At 44.3% G+C, this 22,182-nt stretch overlaps 1 protein-coding gene across 2 annotated transcripts in view; it reads left to right on the top strand.

Moving 5' to 3' along the window:
- Positions 1 to 1,326: 1,326 nt before the first annotated feature.
- SRPX (sushi repeat containing protein X-linked) overlaps positions 1,327 to 22,182 on the top strand; it is a 73,137-nt gene continuing 52,281 nt past the window's right edge. The window contains exon 1 of one of the 2 annotated variants that reach the window (XM_039523319.1): positions 1,327 to 1,679. In XM_039523319.1, coding sequence (XP_039379253.1) covers positions 1,610 to 1,679 — 70 coding nt within the window. In that variant the 5' untranslated portion in view covers positions 1,327 to 1,609. The remainder of the gene's footprint in view (positions 1,680 to 22,182) is intronic. The other variant, XM_039523408.1, reaches the window with a different exon arrangement.

Genomic DNA, 22,182 nt, shown 5'->3' with positions numbered 1-22,182 from the left:
GCAAACTTTTGAGCAACCAAAGCTGCTCAAGTGCAGGACATCTGAAATGGGGGCTGTGGGGAATGGAATTTTCCAGGCCTAAACTGGCAATGAGTGCCACCCCTCTTGTCTCACTGCTGTGACAGGAGAGGCTCTGAGCTGGCACCCATTTGCTTCTTTCTCTGGTCCACTGTTGCCAGAGAAAGGATTGGAACTAGTAGCATATTGCCTTCCCCTCATACAGCTCCTGAAATGGGATCTGGACTGGTAATCACTAGTGGAGGTGGAAGGAGATCTCATGGCAAGTTTCCTCCCACTGTTCCCACCCTAAAGAGGGTAGTGGTCCCAGCTTGCAAATTGCTGAGTCAGTGCCAGATGGCATCCCTCTCAAGTGTCCCACATAGAGCAGGACATCCCACAACTGGCCCTGATTTGTAAAGTTGTCCTTCGGTCCCACATTGCCATTGGAAAGTCCCACTTTGGCACCTGGACACAACCACACCCAGTGGCAGATACCTCCACCTTGCCCAATACATATGGTGCTGCCTCTGTCCCACTCCCTTCTAGGATAGCATGCAGCTGAGAAAGTTTGCTGGGGACCAAGCTGGGCTATGGGTGTGGATAGCTTGGGCAGGCCCCATTTGGGGCAAATGTCTCTGACATGGGAAACAGAGGGAAGGGTGTGCTGAGGGTCACTGACACGGGACAGAAATGGGGAGGGAAGATTGGGGGTCTCTGATGCAAAATATAGTAACTGTGGCCCTGCCTCAGCACCTGGCTGGACTTAATGGCCTCTCAGGGTCCCTTGCATCTCTCCATTTCTAATATTCTAGGATCAGAACAAATGGTCTTTTTCTTTTAAATAGTGGATTTCCACATAACATGTGGTTTTAGTACCCAGGATCATGTAGTTCCATTGTAATACGGTCCAGGCTCTTTACAAGCTTGTATGTAATTTAAAAAACAACAGTGTGTTCAAGAAAAAAAAGGATGTCCCTCATTTCAGAGTCTGGGGATTGAGACCTAAGCCGTGTGGTGGGGGTCCCAAGCATACACGCAGCAGCTTACTATCAGGGTGGGATCCTTTGTCTTGTGATTTTGCGGGGGGGGGGGGGGCAGGAAAGGCTGTAACAAAATCCTTTCAGTTCACTACTAGTCCCTTGCAGGCAGGCCGCGCTATGCCAGTGTTGGCCAGGTGTAACAGAGAGCCCCCGAGCTAGCTATTGTCTGCCCAGGAAGGACGGGGCATGGCCCTGGGGCTTTGATCGTTTGCAGGCGGGGGACCGGAGAAGAACAGCCAGCGCTCAGGGCTGAGCGTCCATGGCTCCTGCAGAAACTCTTGCAAAATCCGCCCGAGGGAGAACGCAGAGCCGCCTTCAAAGGGAGCTGAAAGGCGCGAGAGTTGGCGGGAGAGGCTGGGACGGCAGCTGGGCCACAGGCTCCCTGCAGCTCCGCTCGGCGCCCGGGCCGCGGGGGGGCGCGGGCTGGGGGAGCTCAGAGCTGCGGCGGGAGGAGGAGGAGGAGTTTGCCGCGGAGCCCCCGGGCCCGCTCGGAGAATGTCTCTGTCCCGCTCCTCCGCCTGCCCCCTAGTCGCTCAGCCTCCAGCGGGGACGGGACTCGGCCGCGCAACATGGGGAGCCGCTCGCTCTGCTTAGCCTGGCTGCTGGCCCTGGGCGTGTGCCTGAGCCTCGCGTACGAAGGTAGGGGAGCGGGGCGCCTCGCCCTGCGGCGGCCGGGCTGCCAGCCCTGAGGCGCTGCTGCTGCAGAGGGGAGGGAAGCAGCGGGGCAGGGGCTCCGCAGTCACTCGCCTTCCTTTGCAGCAGCAGCCCCTGGCCAGGCTCCCCGGAGCGGGACCTTTCTAGCCTCCCCTGACCCAGCCTAGGTGCGCCCTGCTGGCCTCGCGGGGTCCTCCCTCGCCAGGTGTGAGCTGGCTGCTCCCCCAGCCTGCGCTGTGACTTGGGTTGGGACGGGAGCGGGATACCAACGTGCCTTGATGTCCCTGCGCACAGATAGACCCAGGAGTGGTCCCCTGCCTGGGCTCCTCGCGTTCATTCAACCGCTGGTCTGTTGCCGTGGGAGTAGCTGCGAAAATCTCCTGCACAAACTCTTGCAAACTTCTAACTTTACTTCACCGGCCCTGCAGGAGACTGTAGAGGCGTGCTGGGCATTTCTTGTTGCCCTGGCAGGCAGTGTTGCAACTCCTTCCCCTCTCCTGTAGACACTGAGAGGCAGAGTTACTAGCCTGGAAAGGCTTTCTGTATTTCCATTGAAGTCAGCCCTTTCTGAAGAAAGTACAGTCCCGGGAAAGTGGGGGAGAGATAACATATGGGATCTCTTAGTTTGCACTAGTAAAATGTTAAGTGATCTACACATGTTTTTACAGAAATGCAAGCCCAGTGTCATCTGCTTTTTAATGGCTTTTTAATATTTATTGATTTTTCCATTCTTTGTGGCACCCTCTTACTGTTTGACAAATGTGTGCTATTTTATTTGGCAAACATGGATTTACTTTGTGTTTCTAATGGCACTGAAATGAACCAAGCCTTTCTTGTTCTTTTAGCTCCCTGGCATTTGTACCAGCATCATAACAGCTATCAGAAGAGGGCTCTTGAAATAGTGTTTCTTACTTACTTGCTCTATGGGAATTTGCAGGAGGTCTGCACACCTATTTTTTTTAAATTGCTGGTTCTGGAAAGAAAAGTGGCTTAAAAAAGGTTAAATAAAATTCTCTGAGACAGATTTTTGGATTATTTGTTTTTAAAACATGCAATTTTTTTGGTTTTAAACTCCTTAAAGAGACAGTGTTGATGATGGTACCACAATGCATATTCATGTGTCAAAGGTTATCAGCCTTCCAAAATGATGGCTACAATAACACTTAAATTAGGGGACCAAAACCAGCATATCTACCCAGTGCTCTGGATTTCCTGGTCTGTTGATCCAGGCCTAATGGTATGATACCTTGACTCATCACACCTTTTTCCTGTAAAGCTGGTGGAAGACAGTTAAGGTGCACATAGAAGCCCATGTAAGGAGCATGAAATGTCTCTGGTATTTTTAGGTGAGGTGAATGGCAAATGTGGGACTTCTCAGCTTCCCAATATTCTTTAAGGATCTCAGTACTCAGTACAAGGTTACTGAGGATTTCTTCATCTAGCTTCCCTTCCCCATATACCATCTGTGTCTGGGCACAAAGAGTTTACATTTAGTTTACATTTTCAAGGACAAAAAGGTTGCATGGTGATGTAGTTTTGCTTCTTAGTGATTACAGCAAGTTGCTTTTGTTTCCTTTTGTTAATTGTTGTAATTTAATTAAAGGATAATTAACTAAAAGTATTTTAGAATAATCTTGTCAAGTGCCACAACTTGACCATAAATAGGTATGTTATAGCCATCATACTCCTAAAAAACAGCACTGCACTTATTCTAATGCTGTCATTCTCAAAGTATCACATGTGTTTTATCAAGGTTTAAGCTGGAAACTGAAATTTGGGTTCATTCCTAAGGCAAAAGGAAATCAGAGTCTGTAGCTGTCTGCTCCTTTAAAACAGCTGTCTTGCCAAATTAAGGTATGTCAGGATGGTACCAGTGTAAACTGACCTACAGTAACAGCTTAATACAGATCTACCAATCTGAAATTAATGCACAAAAACAAAGCCGTTCAAAACTAATGGGTATTTGTCAATTCAGCTAAGGATGTATTTGTCTAGGACCATAGAAGCCGTAATCAGGTAAGTGTGATTCATAATGCAATCCAGGAATCTACAACTGTAGAACCTCTGCTCATTGATGATATAAATTGTTTTTTGGGTCCAGGAGCATTTTTTGCTTGAGCAATAGTCCTGATCTTTGGGGATAGTAAAATTAGATATGTGACTATTATAATGAGCTGAAATTTGCCTATTTTTGTTGGCATGTTTCAGTTAATTTCCTTCCAACACAAAGATGCTGGAACACAAATTTGTGTTGTTTCTGTAATAAACACTAAGGTATTAGAAACATCAATTGCTAATTCAATGAAGTCAACAGAAATATCTGCCCTGCCATTTCTGTGAGAGTTGCTGCTGCCAAACTCTGTTTCTTTGCTTGGGAGAACAACTGAGTGCCTTACATTGCAGGTCATCTTGATGGTATTCTTTAACTGGTCTGCATGAAAATGCTAATATCCAGTGTTTGGCTTTCTTCTTAAAGCCCGAACATGTCACTACTGCTGTGTCCAGTCTCTGCTTACCCAGACTTCAAAAATCCAAGTCTTTGCCCATAATCTTTGAGTTGACCGCTCAGTGGTGTGCTTGTTTCAGCTTTCAATGCATTTGAAAATCCAGTTTTCCTTTTACTGGTAGTGGTGAAGACTCTGAGACAGTGAAAATCAGTAGCAACTGTATTGATAAACCTACTGTATAGTTAAAAGATTACACATTCCATTGGCCTTATTGTTTAATATAGTAAAAATGTATTTGTTTTCTTTTTGGTAAATATAAAATCTCCTGTAATTGTAAATGTGTTTTCTCTTCTCCCCGGAGTTGCTTTAATCTAGAATTGTCAGCTGTTAAATATGGAACACCTTTGAGTAGACAAGGATAGGCTTTTAAGTGATGAGTTAAAAAATCTCATTGGTGTCAATGCGTTCTTAAATACAAACAAATCATACTGTACATCCATTTTAACTGTGTGTTAGTCAAATAATTTGGTAATTGGTCATTTCTGCTGATAAAGAAAAGCACCCTGTGTTGGATCCAGGCAGAGCTTCTGTTATTTCAATAATAATTTGTTACCTAAACATGGAAAATAGTTTGTTTTGGCTACTGCTCTTGAAGTGAGACAGTTCAGCTTGCCAACTTATTAGCAATGCTGTGTTTTTGGGCCCCATATTCTGAATTCAACAGTATACAGTATTCAGAAGCAGTGCTTGCCCTTTGGGGGCCCTAAGCAGGAATATTTTGGGCCCTCCCCACGATATATACTAAAAAAGAGAATGAGGGGCCCCTTGAGCTGCTCAGGGCCCTAAAGAATTGCCTACTTTGTTTATGCCTAGCGCTGGCTCTGACAGTATTCTGCACACCACACTCCAAATACTTTAATCAAGGCATTGTGAAAAAAAGTCTCTGAATAGCAATTGATTTTTCTGACGGTGTGCAGTAAAAACTACTCAGGTCAAGATTACTTTAACCTTGTTTGGATAATTCTATGGGATATTCACATACTCCTATATTTTCCTATCACTTCGCTAATCACCAAAACAATTATAGTGTCATAGAATACCTAGATTCCTTGTAATAGGTTTAAATCCCAGCAGGTTAACTCAACCCTTTGTCTTTTGGAGGTGGTTAAATTCAGTCCCATGCAGTTTTACTGTGGCAAAGTCTTTCTGATGAAGTTTTAAATACAGATGTCCTTTCTGCTCTTTATTTAAAGGTGCCAGGGCGTCTTTTGGTATTTGGCCAAATCTTCTCTCCATGGATTAGAGAGGGGAAATAATTACAGTAACTCCTCGCTTAACATTGTAGTGATGTTCTTGAAAAATGCTAATTTAAGCTAATCCATGTTAAGCGAATCCAATTTCCCATAAGAATTAATGTAAATAGGGGGGGTTAGGTTCCAGGGAAATTTTTTTCACCATACAAGACTAATATATATACACATACACAGTATAAGTTTTAAACAGTTAAATACTGTACACAGCAATGATGACTGTGAAGCTTGGTTGAGGTGGTGAAGTCAGAGGGTGGGCTATTTCCCAGGGAATGCCTTGGTGCTAAATGATGAACTAGTACTCGGCTGAGCCCTCAAGGGTTAACACGTTAATGTAGCCTCACGCTCTATAAGGCAGCACAAATGGAGGGAGGGGAGACAGCATGGCAGAGACAGAGAGAGACACCCTGTGTGTGAGAGAGATGCACATTGCCCCTTTAAGTACACTGACCCCACTCTAAGTACATTGCCTTTTTAAGTAGATTAGCAATTTGAGACAGCAGCTGCTGCCAGTAAGCTCCCTTGGTCCTGAGCCCTGGTGTGTCTCCTCCTGCTCTGTGGAGATAAGGTACAGGAACAGGGTGGAGTGGGACACCATGACATCAGCACCCCTCTTCTCCCACTCACCTCTGCACAGCAAGCAGGAGGAGCACACGGCAGTGGGGGAGGGACAGCTGAACTGCCTGTCACTTGATAGCCTGCTGGACAGCTGCCGCACAGGGAACTTAGGGGAGCTGATGGGGGGCTGCCGGCCCACCCTGATTCCAAGCCCCCACCAGCTAGCTCCAACAGGCTGCTCTTTCTGCAAGCAGGCAGCTGTCAAACAACGTTATAAGGGAGCATTGCGCAACTTTAAACGAGCATGTTCTCTAATTGATCAGCAATGTAACAACGAAACAATGTTAATTGGAATGACTTTAAGTGAGGAGTTATTGTGGAGGAACATTTCATTGTAGACTTCTGCTCTTTGCAGTCTCTTCCTGTGGAGGTTCCCTCCTCTGATCTTTTTCCTTATGCAATCGTAGGCTTTAGGATAGTTCAGCAACACGGTTAAACTCCTGAATTGTACCCATTCTATATAGGTGGTTGTACGGCTCTCATCACCATAGTATTTGAGCACCTTCCAGAAATGCATTAACCAGGGGAGGGGACAGACATTAACAGTGCCTGGAGCGGTAAAGTGATTCCTGTATGTATATATTTCAGCCAGTTTGTTGGGATCCTGGAAATGAAATAATAAGACGCTGAATGAGTATATGATATTCATGAGAGGAACTCAATGTGCTCTCTTCTCTATATCACATCAGTTTCAGTGGATGGAAATGAGGAAAATCATATCTAAAATAAAGTTCATAGTAAGTAGGCACAGTTTTAAAGAAGAGATCTCAGGAACAGAATGTAAGTGACCAGTGGATGGACCATGAATCTTTTGAGTGACTGGCTTGAAGAGAAAGGTATGAAAACAATTTAAGAAGTGTATCAAATACTGAAAGCAGTCAAAAACTTCTAAAAGTTGATTATTTTGAGGAAGGCTATATGTATATACTCACATCATGATATTTCTTAACCTCCTAGTTTTGTTGTGTTTTGAAAAATAGCTGTTTTCAAGTATTATTATTTGAGTTACAGTGATGCCTAGACACCCCAATTGTTGTACATGCATACAGACAGTCTCTGCCCCGAAGAGATTTCAACCTAAACAGACAAAGGATGAGAGGGGAAACTGAGGCAGAGATGTTAAATGACTTGCTTCAGGTCATGTAGCAGGCTATTGGCAAAATTGGTATTAGAACCCAGCCCCTTCTTCTGATTGTCAGTCCAGGGCCCTATCCACTGGCCCATGCGGTAGAGCAATTCTGGGAATACCTATACCACTTGAAGCACATGGCTTTAAGCTTCCTATACTGGGTGTCTGAGAATTGTCTTCAGAAAGTCTGCTGTCTTTTTATTAATAATCATGGAGAAAATAGTGTGTGTATGTGGGATCTGCTAGTGCTTTTGATGTGCATAAACCACTCCTGTGGAGTTCAGTGGCAGCTGCACCCAAGAATCCTAAGGCAGAACAAGAGTTTTACTTTTGGCCAGCTGTGCCTTCTATTTACAGATCCTAATTTCCTGTCCCTACAGGAAAGTGTTACAAAAAATAACGCAGTACAGTATGCCAAACAGTAAACCATAGTAACCTCTACACGTGACCAGCCTTTTTCCACCCAACTCATTTTACTGAAAGGTTCCTGCATAGTAGAGCCATTAAGTCCTCTGACAGGTAGACTTAGCCTACTAACAATTCAGCAACATCTTGGGAATCTTGTGCTGATGAGACAGCAAACATGAGATCATATAAATAAAAGGGTGAGGTTTCAAAAAATCACTGAATATTTGGGATGGCCAGCTCTTATTTTACCTGCATTAAAATAGACCTCCCTAGCGAGATTCTATAGTGTACGCAGAACAACCACATAATGGCTTGGATGGGCATATGTATGCAAGCATTGCGTGCAAGACAGCTGCTGCTGACAAGTTACTTGCATCTGCAAGTTAGTGAATCCATGTTATTGGTTGTTCCAGTTCATCTCTGCTGCAATAAACAAAGATGCCTATGACTGCCATTTGGAATATTAAAGCTACGAATTCACAAACAATTTGATAATGAGAAGATGCATTTTACTGGGTTTTGTCATCTCCTTAGATAGCAGTAGCTGAAACAGTAGTTATAGAAAACAAATTCCATCCTGGAATGTCAGGCCAAATAGAATGGGTACAGTTCAGGTCACATTATGGCTGAGAAAGATATGGAGTACAAAACCAGGAACACTGTTGTGCCAGTGCTCCATTATCATGTGGAACTAGTTGATTGAGTAAGACACTGAGCTGGGAGTCTGGAGACCTTGTTTCTGTTTCCGGCCATGTCATTTATTCATTGTGCAACCTTGGGCAAGTCACTTAACCTCCCTTTGCTTCAATTTTTCCATCTGTAAAATAGGAATAGTAATAATACCTAGCTCTGTAAAAGTGCTTTGAGATTAATGGATAAAAAGTGCTACATAGGTGAAAAGTATAATTTATGTTTCAAGCACATTTAGATACTAGAGTAGAGTGTATTACTGGAGCTACACAAGGCCTTCAGCAGCATTTCAGGCATCTTGACATCTTTTACGGGCTTTGGATATCTGTGTGAAAACCATTCAAGCAATGGTCTTATACATTCTTTTACACGGATTTGCTCCAAGTCTAACCGATGAAGCTGGACGTATTGCTTGTATATATCCAAGTTGAAAATCAAAAATCACTTGAGACTGGATTACTGCAGAGATGATTCATTGATAGCTGCTGTTGCCATGTTAAAGAATTATCTCTGATGCCATCTATGAAGGTGATGAAGACTATGTTATACAGGGCTGTGACAGCATCTGGCGCAAAGAATACAAGGTAGCCTTGAACACATGTTTGCTGTTTTGAGTTTCGAACTGGACCTTGTCAGTTTCTGAATTACTTCATTTTACCAAGAGTGAAATGCTGGAAAGTTTTGAGAAATGATCTTTTAATCGAGGCATGGACTTTTTTTTAGTTCAGTAAATTAAAAGGTTAGTGCATACAGTGTTGCTGGCTGGCAGTGAGCACTCTTTCATGGTTTCTAGCTATTAATTATATTTAAAGGAGCACCATAAAAGTTGTTCAGATTAAAAAATTATGTTGCAGGACCTTAAAACTGGTTCCAAATTATATGTCTTAACTTCCATGATTCTCATCTTTGCTGTAACTTGAAATAACTGCTCATAAACTCCAGATTTCCTGGAGCATTAAATAACCTAAACTTCTTATGTATTATTTTGTCTTTATATGAAGATGGGCAGGGTGATTTGTCATGTTTGTAAAGGGATTCTGTCAACATGAAACTGCTCAGTTTTACCAAATGAACAAATCATTCTGGTGAAGTTGTCCTGCCCCTAAATTCCCCTTGAATATGTTTTAACTCATTTGGCCAGATTTCTTGTTTTGGGTAGGCTTGTCTGTTTGTTTGAATATTTTCTTCCTCTCTTTTGCTATGCAAAAGACACAGGTAAACAAGCAAAAGTGATTATACGGGGAAAAAGTAGATACTGACTTGACACAAAGTGCTGTCAAATGCAGAAAATAAACTTTAAAAAGAGAAAAATATTTCTCTTTCTCAGTCATAGTATAATATTGGGTTACTTGGTAGCAATGCATTTTTTTTCCAACGAGAAATGTTTACATTGATGTCCATGCTATTAATCCTGCATAGTGAAGCGAGAAAGGGCTTTTAGGATGGGAGTGATAAATTAAGATGACCAATATGCATAGTTCAATTTATCAAACAACTTGCTACTAGCTAATATTAACATGGGACGTTTCTGCTGAAAAGATTATTCCATGAGAAAAGAATCACTAGTGGTTTTATGGTCTGAGCTGATGTTTCTGTTCACTTCTGTTGTATCTCAGCTTGTCTTTCTAACAACTTCTGAATGTGTTGCTGCCACCTAATACTCAACATGCCAGTCTTCGTGGTCCATTTGTTACATTTTGAAACACACCCTGTCACACTTTCCCCCACACTCTGGACGAGCTCCCTGTAAATATCTGCAAAACTACCTCTTTGCCCTCCTTCAAATCCCTTCTTAAAACTCTCCTTTGCTACGATGTCTGCAAACTACTTGACAACGGTTAGGCTGCTGGTGTGCTGAAACCAACAGCCTATCTTGCTGGCCAGTGTTGTCTCACTTGTATGTGGTGCTCCCCTTGTTTGTTTTTATTAGGGTTACTTATTGTCTCTTGGCTTATACTTAGATTGTAAGCTCTCTGGGGCACACACGATTCTTTAGGTCTGTGTTTGTACAGCGTATAGCACAGTGGGGTCCTGAGCTGTGATTGGATCATCATGGCACTACCACAGTACAAATAATAATAAAGAACATAGGCACTGACTTTTATTTTTTCCCCAGGTGCTCCACCCCCGCTTTGCCCTGAGGTCCTGGCCCTGCTTAGTCCTTTCCCCCAAGGCCCTTGCCCACCTGCCGCTCACTGCTCGCCCCCTTCCCCTTAGCTCCTCCCTGAGCCACTGATCAGCTGTTTGGCGACACCCATGGTGCTCGCGCCTATAATAAAGAATATAATTTCCAAAGCACTTTCCTGCCAAGTCCCTCTCCTGGTATCCCTTTGGTTACTGCTGAAAACACTGTCTATCTTGCCACCAGTTTCTCAGTCTTGGCGCTATCTTCAACACCCCTCTCTCTCTCTCTCTCCTTTTCCCCTCATAGGTTAATATAGCAGTCACATTGGGGGTATGCTTCCAAGTTCCACCTCCAAACCAAACACGATCCATTTGAGATGTCAAAATGAAGGACCATGCATAGCAGACAGAGCCCTTGCTTAAAATATGATCCTATGTGCTCTACTGGGCTCTTCAGGTTTGCATGTGCCTTGTTAGGGCTAGAGGGGCTCTGCAAGCCCAGCTTTTCCAGGGTGAGGCTTGGAGACCCTTCCTTCTCTTTCTAGACATGTGTAAATCCACACAGAAATAGATAACTTAAATGTCAACATTGTTATCATTATTGGGCACCTTGCTGAGAGGGGGACATGGCCTGTTCACACCTCCCCAGGGTATTGGTTCAGCTGGGCCCTCTGCAGACCCAGGCTGACATCAGCACATGGGTTATGCTCCTTTAATCTTCTCAGCATCATCTTCATAATCATAAGGGACATTTTAATTTAATAAACTATAAGTTATGGAGTACAGCGGGGCAGCCCCTGCAAAAATACCATGTTGCTGAGACACTGCAAACCACTGCAAGTCAAGGCAGGTTAAATAGAACATTTTTTGATGAGATTGTTATGTATCCTATTCAGTCAGTAGGGGCCCGATCCAAAGCCCATTGAAGTCAATGGAGAGATTTCTTTGGCTTCAGCGGGCTTTTGATTAGGCCTTGTGAGAACCCAGGGCAAACGCTCTGTCTAAATCAGGCTGGGCATATGAATGAAAATGGGGAGAGTGTATGGATGCATGAAATGTTCACACATCATTTTGACTTTCTGAGATAGCTTAAACAATCTCAGGCTATCATGAGTTGTTTAAAACAAGATCATACAAGCGGCTGGGAAGTCTTACACTCCTCTTCATGAGTAATGGAACCTGACAGCTCTGATGCTGCTGGTAGCTTTCAGAGAGACAGTAGTGGTATTCTCTGATATGAGAAATTGCAATTGCTTTCTTGAGGAGAATGCATAGTCTGGTAATTCCTCGAATTAGCCATCTGTAGATGATAATAGGTATGTTGAAATGGGTTATTGATATTTACTGCATTGTTTCAGCCACCACAGCTTCCAGATTTGAATTATAAATGTATAAAAATGCTTTAAGAAGACAGAGGAGAGCTTTGCAGCTTTACAACAACATGGCTGAAGATGAGTTAGACATAAATTTCCTGATCTTTTGTTTCAGAAAGTGTCGTGGCCAAGGTTATAACCATGTGTGAATGTTAAATATGTGTGCATTTGAATAATTTTCATGAATGAGTTAGAAAATTGTTTTCTACAGCTTGCTCTGAAGTTGCTGCAGTTAGCCTGAGGAGACCATTACCACTGTAGAAGGTTTTCTCGATGATCTTGCCAATTTGTGCTTCTTGCACAACTTTGCATGGACAGCATTATTGAAATCATACATTTGAGAAGACTGGTTAAAGCGGCTAGCCCTTAGGAGTACAGTATAAATACATCTGAGATTTCAAGGGAATGTAATTGATGTGTAGATTATCAGTTTGTGATAAAGCTAGACAAATATATTATGTTCCATCACCACCACCCCATTCTCTTGTTTGTCTGTTCAGGAAATGCCATTTCCTTTTAAGGAACTAGAAGTAGACATGTGGGACATATGGACCCTAAGAATAGCATCATAGTTTGAATGTAGTTGTGTATTCATTCTATCAGTCAGGTTTCTTTAGCTCTGCTTTGTTATGCTGAATGGTTTACCCAAAGCCTACAGTTAACCAGCGTGGGCTGGCAAAGTGTGAGTCAGTGTTAACCAAGTCTGACTGTACCACCAATGTTAAACCTTCCAGGGACTGTGGTCCATGCTGGCATCATTCAGAGGATCTTTGTCAGACTTGTTGCCATAGACTTGCCACCTAGGATGAGACATTGTCTCCAACTTGTGTCGGAGCTGAGTTATAAGCCTAAATAAGTTAGTTTCCTCTGGAGTTTTTAACTCTTGGTCAGTGGGGGAAAAAAAGCTTCAAAGTAATTACTGCATATTTAGAAGGAATATTTAATTTGAATCTCATCAGAATACATGCATTCTTTTTGTCTGGCTTCACTATGTCACTCACAAGTAAAACAGGCTACAATGAATATGCATTCATCCGGCTATTTTACAAGATTAAAAACACATTAGGACTGAAAACAGTCCATGTACCAGACATTCCTTATGCTGGAGACTAAATGTTCTAGCCAGAGGCAGATCCCAAAGACTGAATGTTGGCCTCCAAGTTCCAGAGGCAATGCCCTGGCGGGAAATCTAGTCTCCCCAGCCGCCACATGCTCCCAGCGGCTCGCAAAGGAGTGGATATTGGGTGTCCTGCCAGGGTGCGTCTCTGGCCCCTGACTGGGGGATCCATCTTTCATATCAGCTTCTGGTTAGTAGATGTTTGATAAATGTGAAGTCCCTTCGCCTCTCCCCACTCTACCTCTGGCTGTTGGAAGTAAGAACGATCTTTCTCGCCAACCCCCAGATAGCCAGAACTTCCAGTTAGTTGTGGAGAGTCTGCTACTCTCTCCCTTCACTACCATTTGTTTTTGGGTTCTTTTCCTTCCCAGAAATACCTACTGAGAACTCCACAACAGCAATATAGGTAAGTGCCATGTCAATTTAACTCTGCTGCTGCTTGGGAAAGCTACATATGCAGTAGCTGTGTAGTGTTCCCCAGCAGCAGCAGCTACAACAAATGAACTTGGCTCTTACCTGTGTTGCTGTTGTAAGGTTCTGAACAGCAACAGTGAAACTGACCAACATCTTGTTAACTTCACTCTGCCACTGCTTGCTTCCCTCCAATCTTTTCCCGAGCTCAGTCCCCTGAGTCTCAAGGGAGTCCTATGTATGCTTTTCCAGATCTTACAGATACTATGTGAAGTGGAGTTATACTTACTGATACCATTTTTAGAAAAAAATGAAGGTCAGTTTTAAAAACGTAGTCTAAGTAAGGTTAAATCCCTCCTTTTTGTATGAACAATCATTGGTCCTTGGTAGAAAACTGCCTGGCCTCCGGTATATTTTCTTCATTATTGTAGTAGAATAAAAGAGACAATATATTGAAAGCAGCATGTTACAGTTGATAGGATATTAGAACGAGAGTCTGGTTCCATTCACATCTCTGCTGTTGACTCATTTTGTGTCCTTGGGAAACTTGTTTAACCACTGTGGCCCAGATCTTCAAAGGTATGTCGGTGCCTAACGCCTGTTGATTTCAATGGGTGTTAGGTGCCTAAATAACTTTGAGGATCTAGGCCCCTGTGTCTGTTTTCCTTTCGGTAAAGAGGAGATAAAACACTTTGAGAGCTTTGGCTGAGAAGCACTGTGTAAATGCCAAGTTCCATTGTTACTATTATATGTGCAGTGCATCATAATAATTGAAAACACATGCAGAATTTACATTCTATTTAGTTACAAAACCTTCACTAAGAGTTCTTGAGCTATTTTTAGATCTGAGATCTCCTTGTCTCTGAAAGTGTGAGATTTATGACTAGCATCATGCCTTGGAGTGTCATGTCTACCATAGTCTCAAACACAGTTTTTTCCCTCAGTCTTTTTATTGTTTCATTTACAGCTCTTTGACACACATTCCATTATTTTTATCATTATCAGAAACCACCATTTAAAATATATTGGTTTAGAGTTTAAATGTAATGAGTACTTGATAATATATTTAAGTGATTTGATATAAAATCTTTTTGGGGAGACACAGCAAGGATGACCATAACTGTAGACAGGTTTTCTGTGATGGAATTTGCAGCTAGCTATTCCAAATTCAGAGGCCTGGTCTACACTACAAAGGTCAGCATAAGGTGCCTTGCATCAAACTAGTTGTATATGTGTCTACCGTTATATTTGTCTTGCAGCGAAGTAAGTGCCCTGTCGTGGCAATGCAGTAGCACTACCTCCCCAAATGGCATAACACCATAGTCAATGTACTGAGGTCGAAGCAGTGGAGTGTACTGCTTCATAGTTGACCTTTGTCGATCCTAACAGTATTCCAGCAGCTGTCCCACAATGCCTGACACTGACCACTCTGGTCACAGTATTGAACTCGTTGCTCAGGGGTCACAGAGGCTGAAAGCCTGCCCCCTCCCCCTTAAAACCCTGCAGATTTTTTAAATGCCTTTTCCTGATAGCCCAGCTTGGCGAACACAACAAGCTGCTGCCCATTGTTGTGTGTAACTGCCCAGCTGATCAGTCTGGAGTACATAGGAGATATTGGATCTCCTGGAGCTGTGCCGAGAAGAGGCTGTGCAGGCACAGCTACAGACCAGCTGTAGAAATGTGGCCATCTACAAGTAGGATACAGGAGAATGGGTAAAAAAGGGACCAACTGCAGGGCTGCGTGAAAGCAAAGGAACTGCAGCAGGCATACCAGAAGGCCAGGGAGGCCAGCCTTCGATCCACTGCTGAGCCACAGACCTGCTGCATTTACAAAGAGCTGCATGCCATACCTGGTGGAGACCCCACCACCACCCTGCAGGCCACTCTGGATACCTCCAAAGAGCCCGGGACACAGACCCCTGCCATTAACAGCCAGAAGGAGGAGGTGGTGGATGGGGGACATGCAGCTGGGGAGGTCCAGCTGTGCCTTATGCCAGGACCTGTTTGACTTCACTGAAGTTCAGTTAGTCCTGGCAGTTGAGCATGCACAAGCCCAGTGGAGGGGAAGAAACCGTGGGTAAGTGTATATATGTATTTCCCATTACAGTGAGGCACACGGCTATTGACTTTTCATTAATCTGCTCTTACCAGAAGACATACCAGTACAACAACATGAGGTAGCGCTGTTATTCACTTTTCACTCCCCTGTGGAATTGGGCAAAGGGGCCATGCAGAGCAGTTTGTTTATGAATACAGGGATGTCCCTTGAATCTCCTGAGAGATCTGGATGCAACTTTCATGGAGGTACTCTGCAATCCTCTCCCAAAGGTTTCTAGGAATGGCAGCCTTATTTCTTTCTCCACAATAGGACACTCTCCCACACCAGTCTGCAATAACTTTGGCAGGCGCCATTGCAGGCTGGCAGCATACAGGCCAGCACGGCTTTGGGGTGCCAGTAGCAGCTGTGCTCTCGGTGCCTTAGGAGTGAGATATCAACTAAAATCACTGTCATTTGTGGACAATGGTACCAGTATTCAGTGCCATTGCCATATACTCATAGTTTCATGTGACCGAACTGTTCCATCCATATTTCCCTCACTCCTGGTAGGCCATACTCAGCAGGGTTGGTGTTGTGAGTGGTGCCGTGCACAATCTCCACTCCGCAGAACACCTGAGCTAGATGAGGAGGAGAAGGAAGAAGACTTGGGGTGACGTTCAATGAGAGCCTGCAAGCCAGTGCTGCTTTGCACATCAAGCAGAGGGCCTGGAGGATGAATATTTCAGACTGTATGGAGAGAGAGGCCCAGGAGCCCAGCAGGAAAAGGAGATGTAGATGCACCAGGATATAATGGGGATTCTCGGGTAGCAAACACAGATGCTGCAGACTCCTGTGGACCTACAGGTTCAACGATCACAGGCTCACCTCCCTTTGCAGTACATGGAGAACTCTGTTACACCACCTCCCTACGCCCCCCTCAACATTCCCAGGTAACATCAGCAGCTGCATCCCTACCCCTACTACTGCACACCAGGGGAGAGTAAAGACAACCACAGCATTACATATACTGACCTGTGAGCACCACAGTGGTTGTATGTGTATTTTTCTTTGCACTGGTTGTGCTATTCAATAAAATTCTATTCTTTGGAAAATAATTCATCTTTATTAGTTCACAACATATTCTGCATAATGCCTAGTGGTACAGAAAGCACCCACTTGTTTTTGTACAGTGTGACAGAACTCATGGGATCAATGACAAACAGTTTAATAATTATAAATGTACAGCAAGCACCATAAAATTAATACATGCATCGACAGTGTTATATTTGTAGATGTGCACCACACAATTCCTAACAGGCCCCCAAACTGCAGGGCCAGGTAAAGCACAGTACATCAACACATTACTGTTAGTGCTTTTTTTTTTTTTCCCAAGGCCTCCCTCAGCTGTATAGCTCCGTGTTAAGCTCTTCTAATAGCCCTTGTGTCTGGTTGTTTAAATTCAGCAGACAGCCGCTCCATCTCCTCCCTCCACCCCAGAGGAAATGTTTTGCCTCACAGATATTATTCAGGACACAGCAGGCAGCTATAACTATTGTGATATTTTTCTCACAGAGAACCAGTCTTGTGAGTAAATAATGCCACTGTACCTTTAGCCTATCAAAAGCACATTCAACTGTCATTCTGCATGTGCTAAGCCAGTAGTTGAATCTTTCCTTTGGTGCTGTTGAGGTGGCTGGTGTATGGCTTCATGAGCCAGGGAAGCAAGAGTTAGGCTGGGTCCCCCAGGATCACTATTGGCATTTCAACATCACCAGTGATAATCCACCGGTTGGGAAAGAAAGTCCCTGCTTGCAGTTGTCTGAGGAGTCCCATGTTCTTGAAGATAAAAGCATTATGCCTCTTCCCTGATCAACTCATGCTGAGTTGAATGTCTCTGGTGTCCACCAATGCTGCATAACCATAGAAAAGTAGCCCTTTCTGTTGATATACTTTGGGGCAAGGTAGGCTGGTGCCAAAATAGGGATACGCATGCCATCAATTGCTCCATTGCAGTTCAGGAACCCCCTTGCTGCAAATCCATCCCCTATGTCCTGCACATTGCTGAGAGTCACAGTCCTGCATAACAGGAGGTGATTAATGACTCTGCCCACTTTATAACAGCAGCCCCCACTGTGGATTTTCCAATTAAAAAATGATTTTCCACTGACCAGTACTAATCCAGTGTTGCACATTTAGATTATCAGGGAGGTCATCTAGTCCAACCCCCTGCCTAAAGCAGGACCAATCCCCACACAGATTTTACCCCACTCCCCTAAATGGCCCTTTCAAGGACTGAACTCACAGTCTTGGGTTTAGCAGGCCAATGCTCAACCCACTAAGCTATCCCTCCCCATTGTGATTGCTGTTCATGTCTCCAACATAAATGCAGCTCTCATTCTGGTGTCCACACAGTGGAGGGCTGGGACAAGCTTGGCACACAAATCCAGGAATGTGGCCTTTCACATCTGAAAGTTCTGCAGCCACTGCTCCTTGTCCTAAGCCTGCATTATGATATGATCCCACCAGTCAGTGCTCGTTTCTCGGGCCCAGAAGCAGCACTTTGCTGTTTAAAGCTGCTCTGTGAACGTCAGCAGCAACCTCAGCTGGTTTTCACTATGTCCTACAGCAATCTGTCCTCCATGAAATCTTTGTGCTGATGTGGTTCTTGCAGCTCTGCAAATACTGTAAGATTGTACGTCCTGTGCTTACAGCACATGTGACAATAGTGCACAGCTGTGCAGGCTTCATGCTTCTGTCGGAGATGGCGGACAGTGAGAGCGCAACGTGGGTTCATAGGATCTTTTTAAAAGGTGTGGAAAATTATGGGATATGGATGATGTTATAGGGTGGAGAAAGTTGCATGCTCGTAACTTGACCCTTTGCTCCCAGTCAGCCAGGTGCCACTTGTTTTTGCCCCCCATGCATTGCCAAAACTTCCCAAAAGACAGGGCACTGAATGGTGGCAGGTTACACACTAAGATCCTTACCCCATGGTGCACTGCACTGTCATCAACACGAGCACTCCTGGTGAGTATGTGCAACCCAACGCAAGGAGCCAAATATGCCTTGCATGAGCGATATACTAACTGCAGTGGCTTTATGCCAATGTAACTTGTGTCAGCCATAGTTTGTAGTGCAGACATGGCCTGAGTGCTTGTAGAACAGAGTGAAGTGATATTTCCAGAACTATCAGCAACATTAATTATCTCTGACTTTTTGATGGTTGTGGAAAGAAGGTCAGGAGCGCAGTTGACACCTTAACAAAAGACTCATAAGGCAACTGTGCTAAATAATAATTCATCTGAATGATGATTATTACTGCTTTATCAGAAAATAAAAATGTTCAAAATTTTTGGTTATGATTTTGAACTATATTGACAAAAAGATCTTTCTGATTGGCCATTGTGTGCCTGGGTTTATGACTGAATGCTCAATATAAGACTATATTAATCAAATTACTATGCTTTTAGATGGTTTAGGATGGCATTTCAGACCTCTTGGGCACGATAGCAAAGTGTGTTGATCAGAGAAACTCATTTTGTGCCTGAAAGTCCATTTGATTTTGCTCTGTTAATTAGACATTCTTAAGAAATAGGTGGGCAAGAATGTCATATTCTTAGAATTTATTATGTGTTCCAGCATTAATAATTCAAGTGTATGTTTTATTACATACAGGTCATACTTTAAATGGTATTTCTGAACAAAAACACTCAACTGGTACCCTTTAAAAAATAAGAAGGAATTAGAATTTACAGTACAGCACAGAGGGAACCCGAATAGCCCTAAATCAGAGCCAAAGCTGGGGGGATGGAAGTAAGTCTCCCATCAAGTCTAAATGGACTCAACAATAAGCCTCTATGATGAAAATGAAATAGATTATTTCTTCATTTATTGTAAAATGTCTTCTTAGGACAGCCCTAGACTATTCCTTCTTCTCTGGGTGCTTAACAAAGTCATTCTTCCATTATTATAGAAGGGAATGGAAGAAAGAAAAGAGAACTTTCAGTTTCTAATAAGTGACATGCTGTACAATGACATTTATTATTACTGTAGTTATTATTTATGTGTGCTGTAGTAGTTCCTGAAGATCTCAATCAAATTCAGGGCCCTGTTATGCTGGACAGGCTCACAGGAAGTCATGGTCTCTTCCCCAAAGAGTTTGGAATCCTATTTAAAGCAAGACACAATAATTTGTGAGTGTGACAGACAAAGCAGGGAAGTGTGGGTGGAAGGGCAATGGTAAGAACTTATGGTTACGTTGTTAGATATTGCACAATTGGTGGTTTCAAATCATCCAATTTAAATAAATCAACTGAAAAACCTGGTTCATTGGGCTGTTCAACCCACTGCAGATTTTTCAAGTTCCCATGAGAACTGACACACAGCAACCTGGTATGGATTAGATCTTCCCCACAACTACTTTGAAAGCTGTATTATTTTATTCTCAAATAGGCTCTTTGTCCCAGATCCACAAAAGTACCTCAGATGTAGGCCCACAAAACTCTCACCAAACGCTGTAGGTGCCTAAACTGTCTCAGCACCTAAATCATAAGGGTAAAATGTCCCTAGGCACTTACGTTTTTGCCTGTGGGCGTGCGCAGTGGTACCTCACTCTAGGCATCCAGATGCCTATTTCCTGCCTAGGCCCCAGAATGATCCACAAACGGGGTAGACAGGCCTTCATCTGCCTTAGTCTTGTGTGGGGCCCTTTGCTTGATCCTCTGCTGATAGACGTTGAGTTGTTTGAAACTGCCACAGGACTGGTTTTACTGCTATTGGGAGAATATTACAAAGCCTTCCATTTTGTGAAGGGAGGTGAAGGGAAATGGTGCGGGGGATAAATGGTAACAGGGGTGAATGAGCTAAAAATAGAGCTATGGAACCCCCATTTCTCTAGGATGTTCAGGCTTACTTGGTTTCCAGCTTAAACGGGCATGGTTAAAGTGATGCTGTACATACCTAATTAGGTAACACTGACTAATGCATGCAAAATACAATAATTATGGTGCAGCTTGCTTACTCAGCATAGGGCCTGATCCTGCGTTTGGTGTACACCCAAAATTCCCAGCGGTTTCATTCAGAATTTTGCATGCATGAGAAATGCAGGATTGGTCTTATATCCCATGGTCTGGGCAGCTGGCCAGGATTTCACCTCTCTCTAACTTGTATTATCAGACAGGCAGGAAACATTTTTTATATGTCCTACCCAATCTACAAAACAAAAAGGAGCACTTAGAACTAGACAGGAGCTTGGATACATTGACCAATGTGGAATTCTCACTCAGGGTCTCATCCTGCTCCAGTTGAAGTCAGTCCCAAGCAGGGCCGGCTCCAGACCCCAGCGCGCCAAGCGCGTGCTTGGGGCAGCGTGCCGCAGGAGGGCAGCAGGCGGCTCCGGTGGACGTCCCGCAGGCGTGCCTGTGGAGGGTCCACTGGTCCTGCGGCTCCGGTGGAGCATCCGCAGGCGTGCCTGCGGGAGGTCCACCGGAGCCGCGGGACCAGCGGACCCTCTGCAGGCACGTCTGCAGGAGGTCCACCGGAGCCGCGGGACCGGCGACCGCCAGAGCGCCCCCCGCAGCGTGCCGCCCTGCTTGGGGCGGCGCAATTCCTAGAGCCGCCCCTGGTCCCAAGGCTCCCATTGATCTCAGTGATTCAGAATCAGGCCTTCAGTCAGCATTGTAAACAGGAAGCAAATGCATTCAATTAAGAAATCCAGGTAGAGTCAGTTGCCTGGCATGACCGTGTCTGTGTGGTCCAAGCCATTGTTAAGCTTTTTCCAGGGGCTATGCTGCATTCACATCTGACAAGAGAGGCTGTTTCTTCAGTGGGTACAGAACTGCAGTGTCAGTGTTCTTCCATTACCCAAAAGGATTTTTCAGGTCAGAAAGTAAAACTGTTAACTTTGTGACACCGTGATGCCTTCTGTACCCCATCACTATTGCTCAAGTCCACTGCAACTATTATGAATGTGGTCACTCCTCCATTTTTCCCTCCTGTGAGGTGCAGATGATTTCTAATAGGGAGTCTGGACCTTTTTTCCATCATATTAGGCTGTACTTTGGTGTACCTTTCCACACAACTCTGACGTTTCCATACCCAGGGGCAATCCTAGGTGTCTCAGGGCTTGGCTACACTGGAGAGTTGCAGCACTGGTGGAGGCTTTACAGCGCTGCAACTTAGTAACTGTCCACACCTGCAAGGCACATCCAGCTCTGCAACTCCCTGGCTGCAGCGCTGGCTGTACACCTGGTCTGCTTGGGGTATAACGAGTGCAGCACTGGTGATGCAGCGCTGCTCGTCAAGTGTGGCCACAAACCAGTGCTGTTATTGGCCTCCAGGGTATTAGGAGATATCCCAGAATGCTTTTAACTAAATTACTCTCTTTGTTTTGTTATGATGCCTCTCTTTGTTTTGTTGTGAACTTGGGGCTCCCGGAGCTGCTTATCTAAAAAACAAACACAGCTCTTGTTTGCTGTGAATGAGGCAGGCAGGGGGATGAATGTCTACAGCCTAGTGTTTGCTTGAGGAGAGAAACAGCAGTGGGGAGAGAGGGGGAGAAAGGGAGTCCGTTGGAGCAGCTGCTTATCTGGTCTGCAGGCTATTTGGAGTTAAGAGTGAATGAGGGGTCGAGGAAATGGTCAAATTTTGCAAGGCAGGGAGCTGACACAGAATTTGCAAGGCAGGCTTTGCAAGGCAGGGAGCTGACACACAGTGTCGGCTCCAAAAATCCACTCTCTCTCTCTCTCCCCGGCTCCCTGTCACACTCCACCCCACCCCCCTCTTTTGAAAAGCACGTTGCTGCCACGTGAATGCTGGGATAGCT

The sequence above is a fragment of the Mauremys reevesii genome, linkage group 1 (assembly GCF_016161935.1).
Source record: "Mauremys reevesii isolate NIE-2019 linkage group 1, ASM1616193v1, whole genome shotgun sequence".
In the NCBI taxonomy this organism is placed as follows: Eukaryota; Metazoa; Chordata; order Testudines; family Geoemydidae; genus Mauremys; species Mauremys reevesii.
The sequence above is the reverse complement of the archived record's forward strand: the minus strand, read 5'-3'. Positions and strand labels throughout refer to the sequence as shown.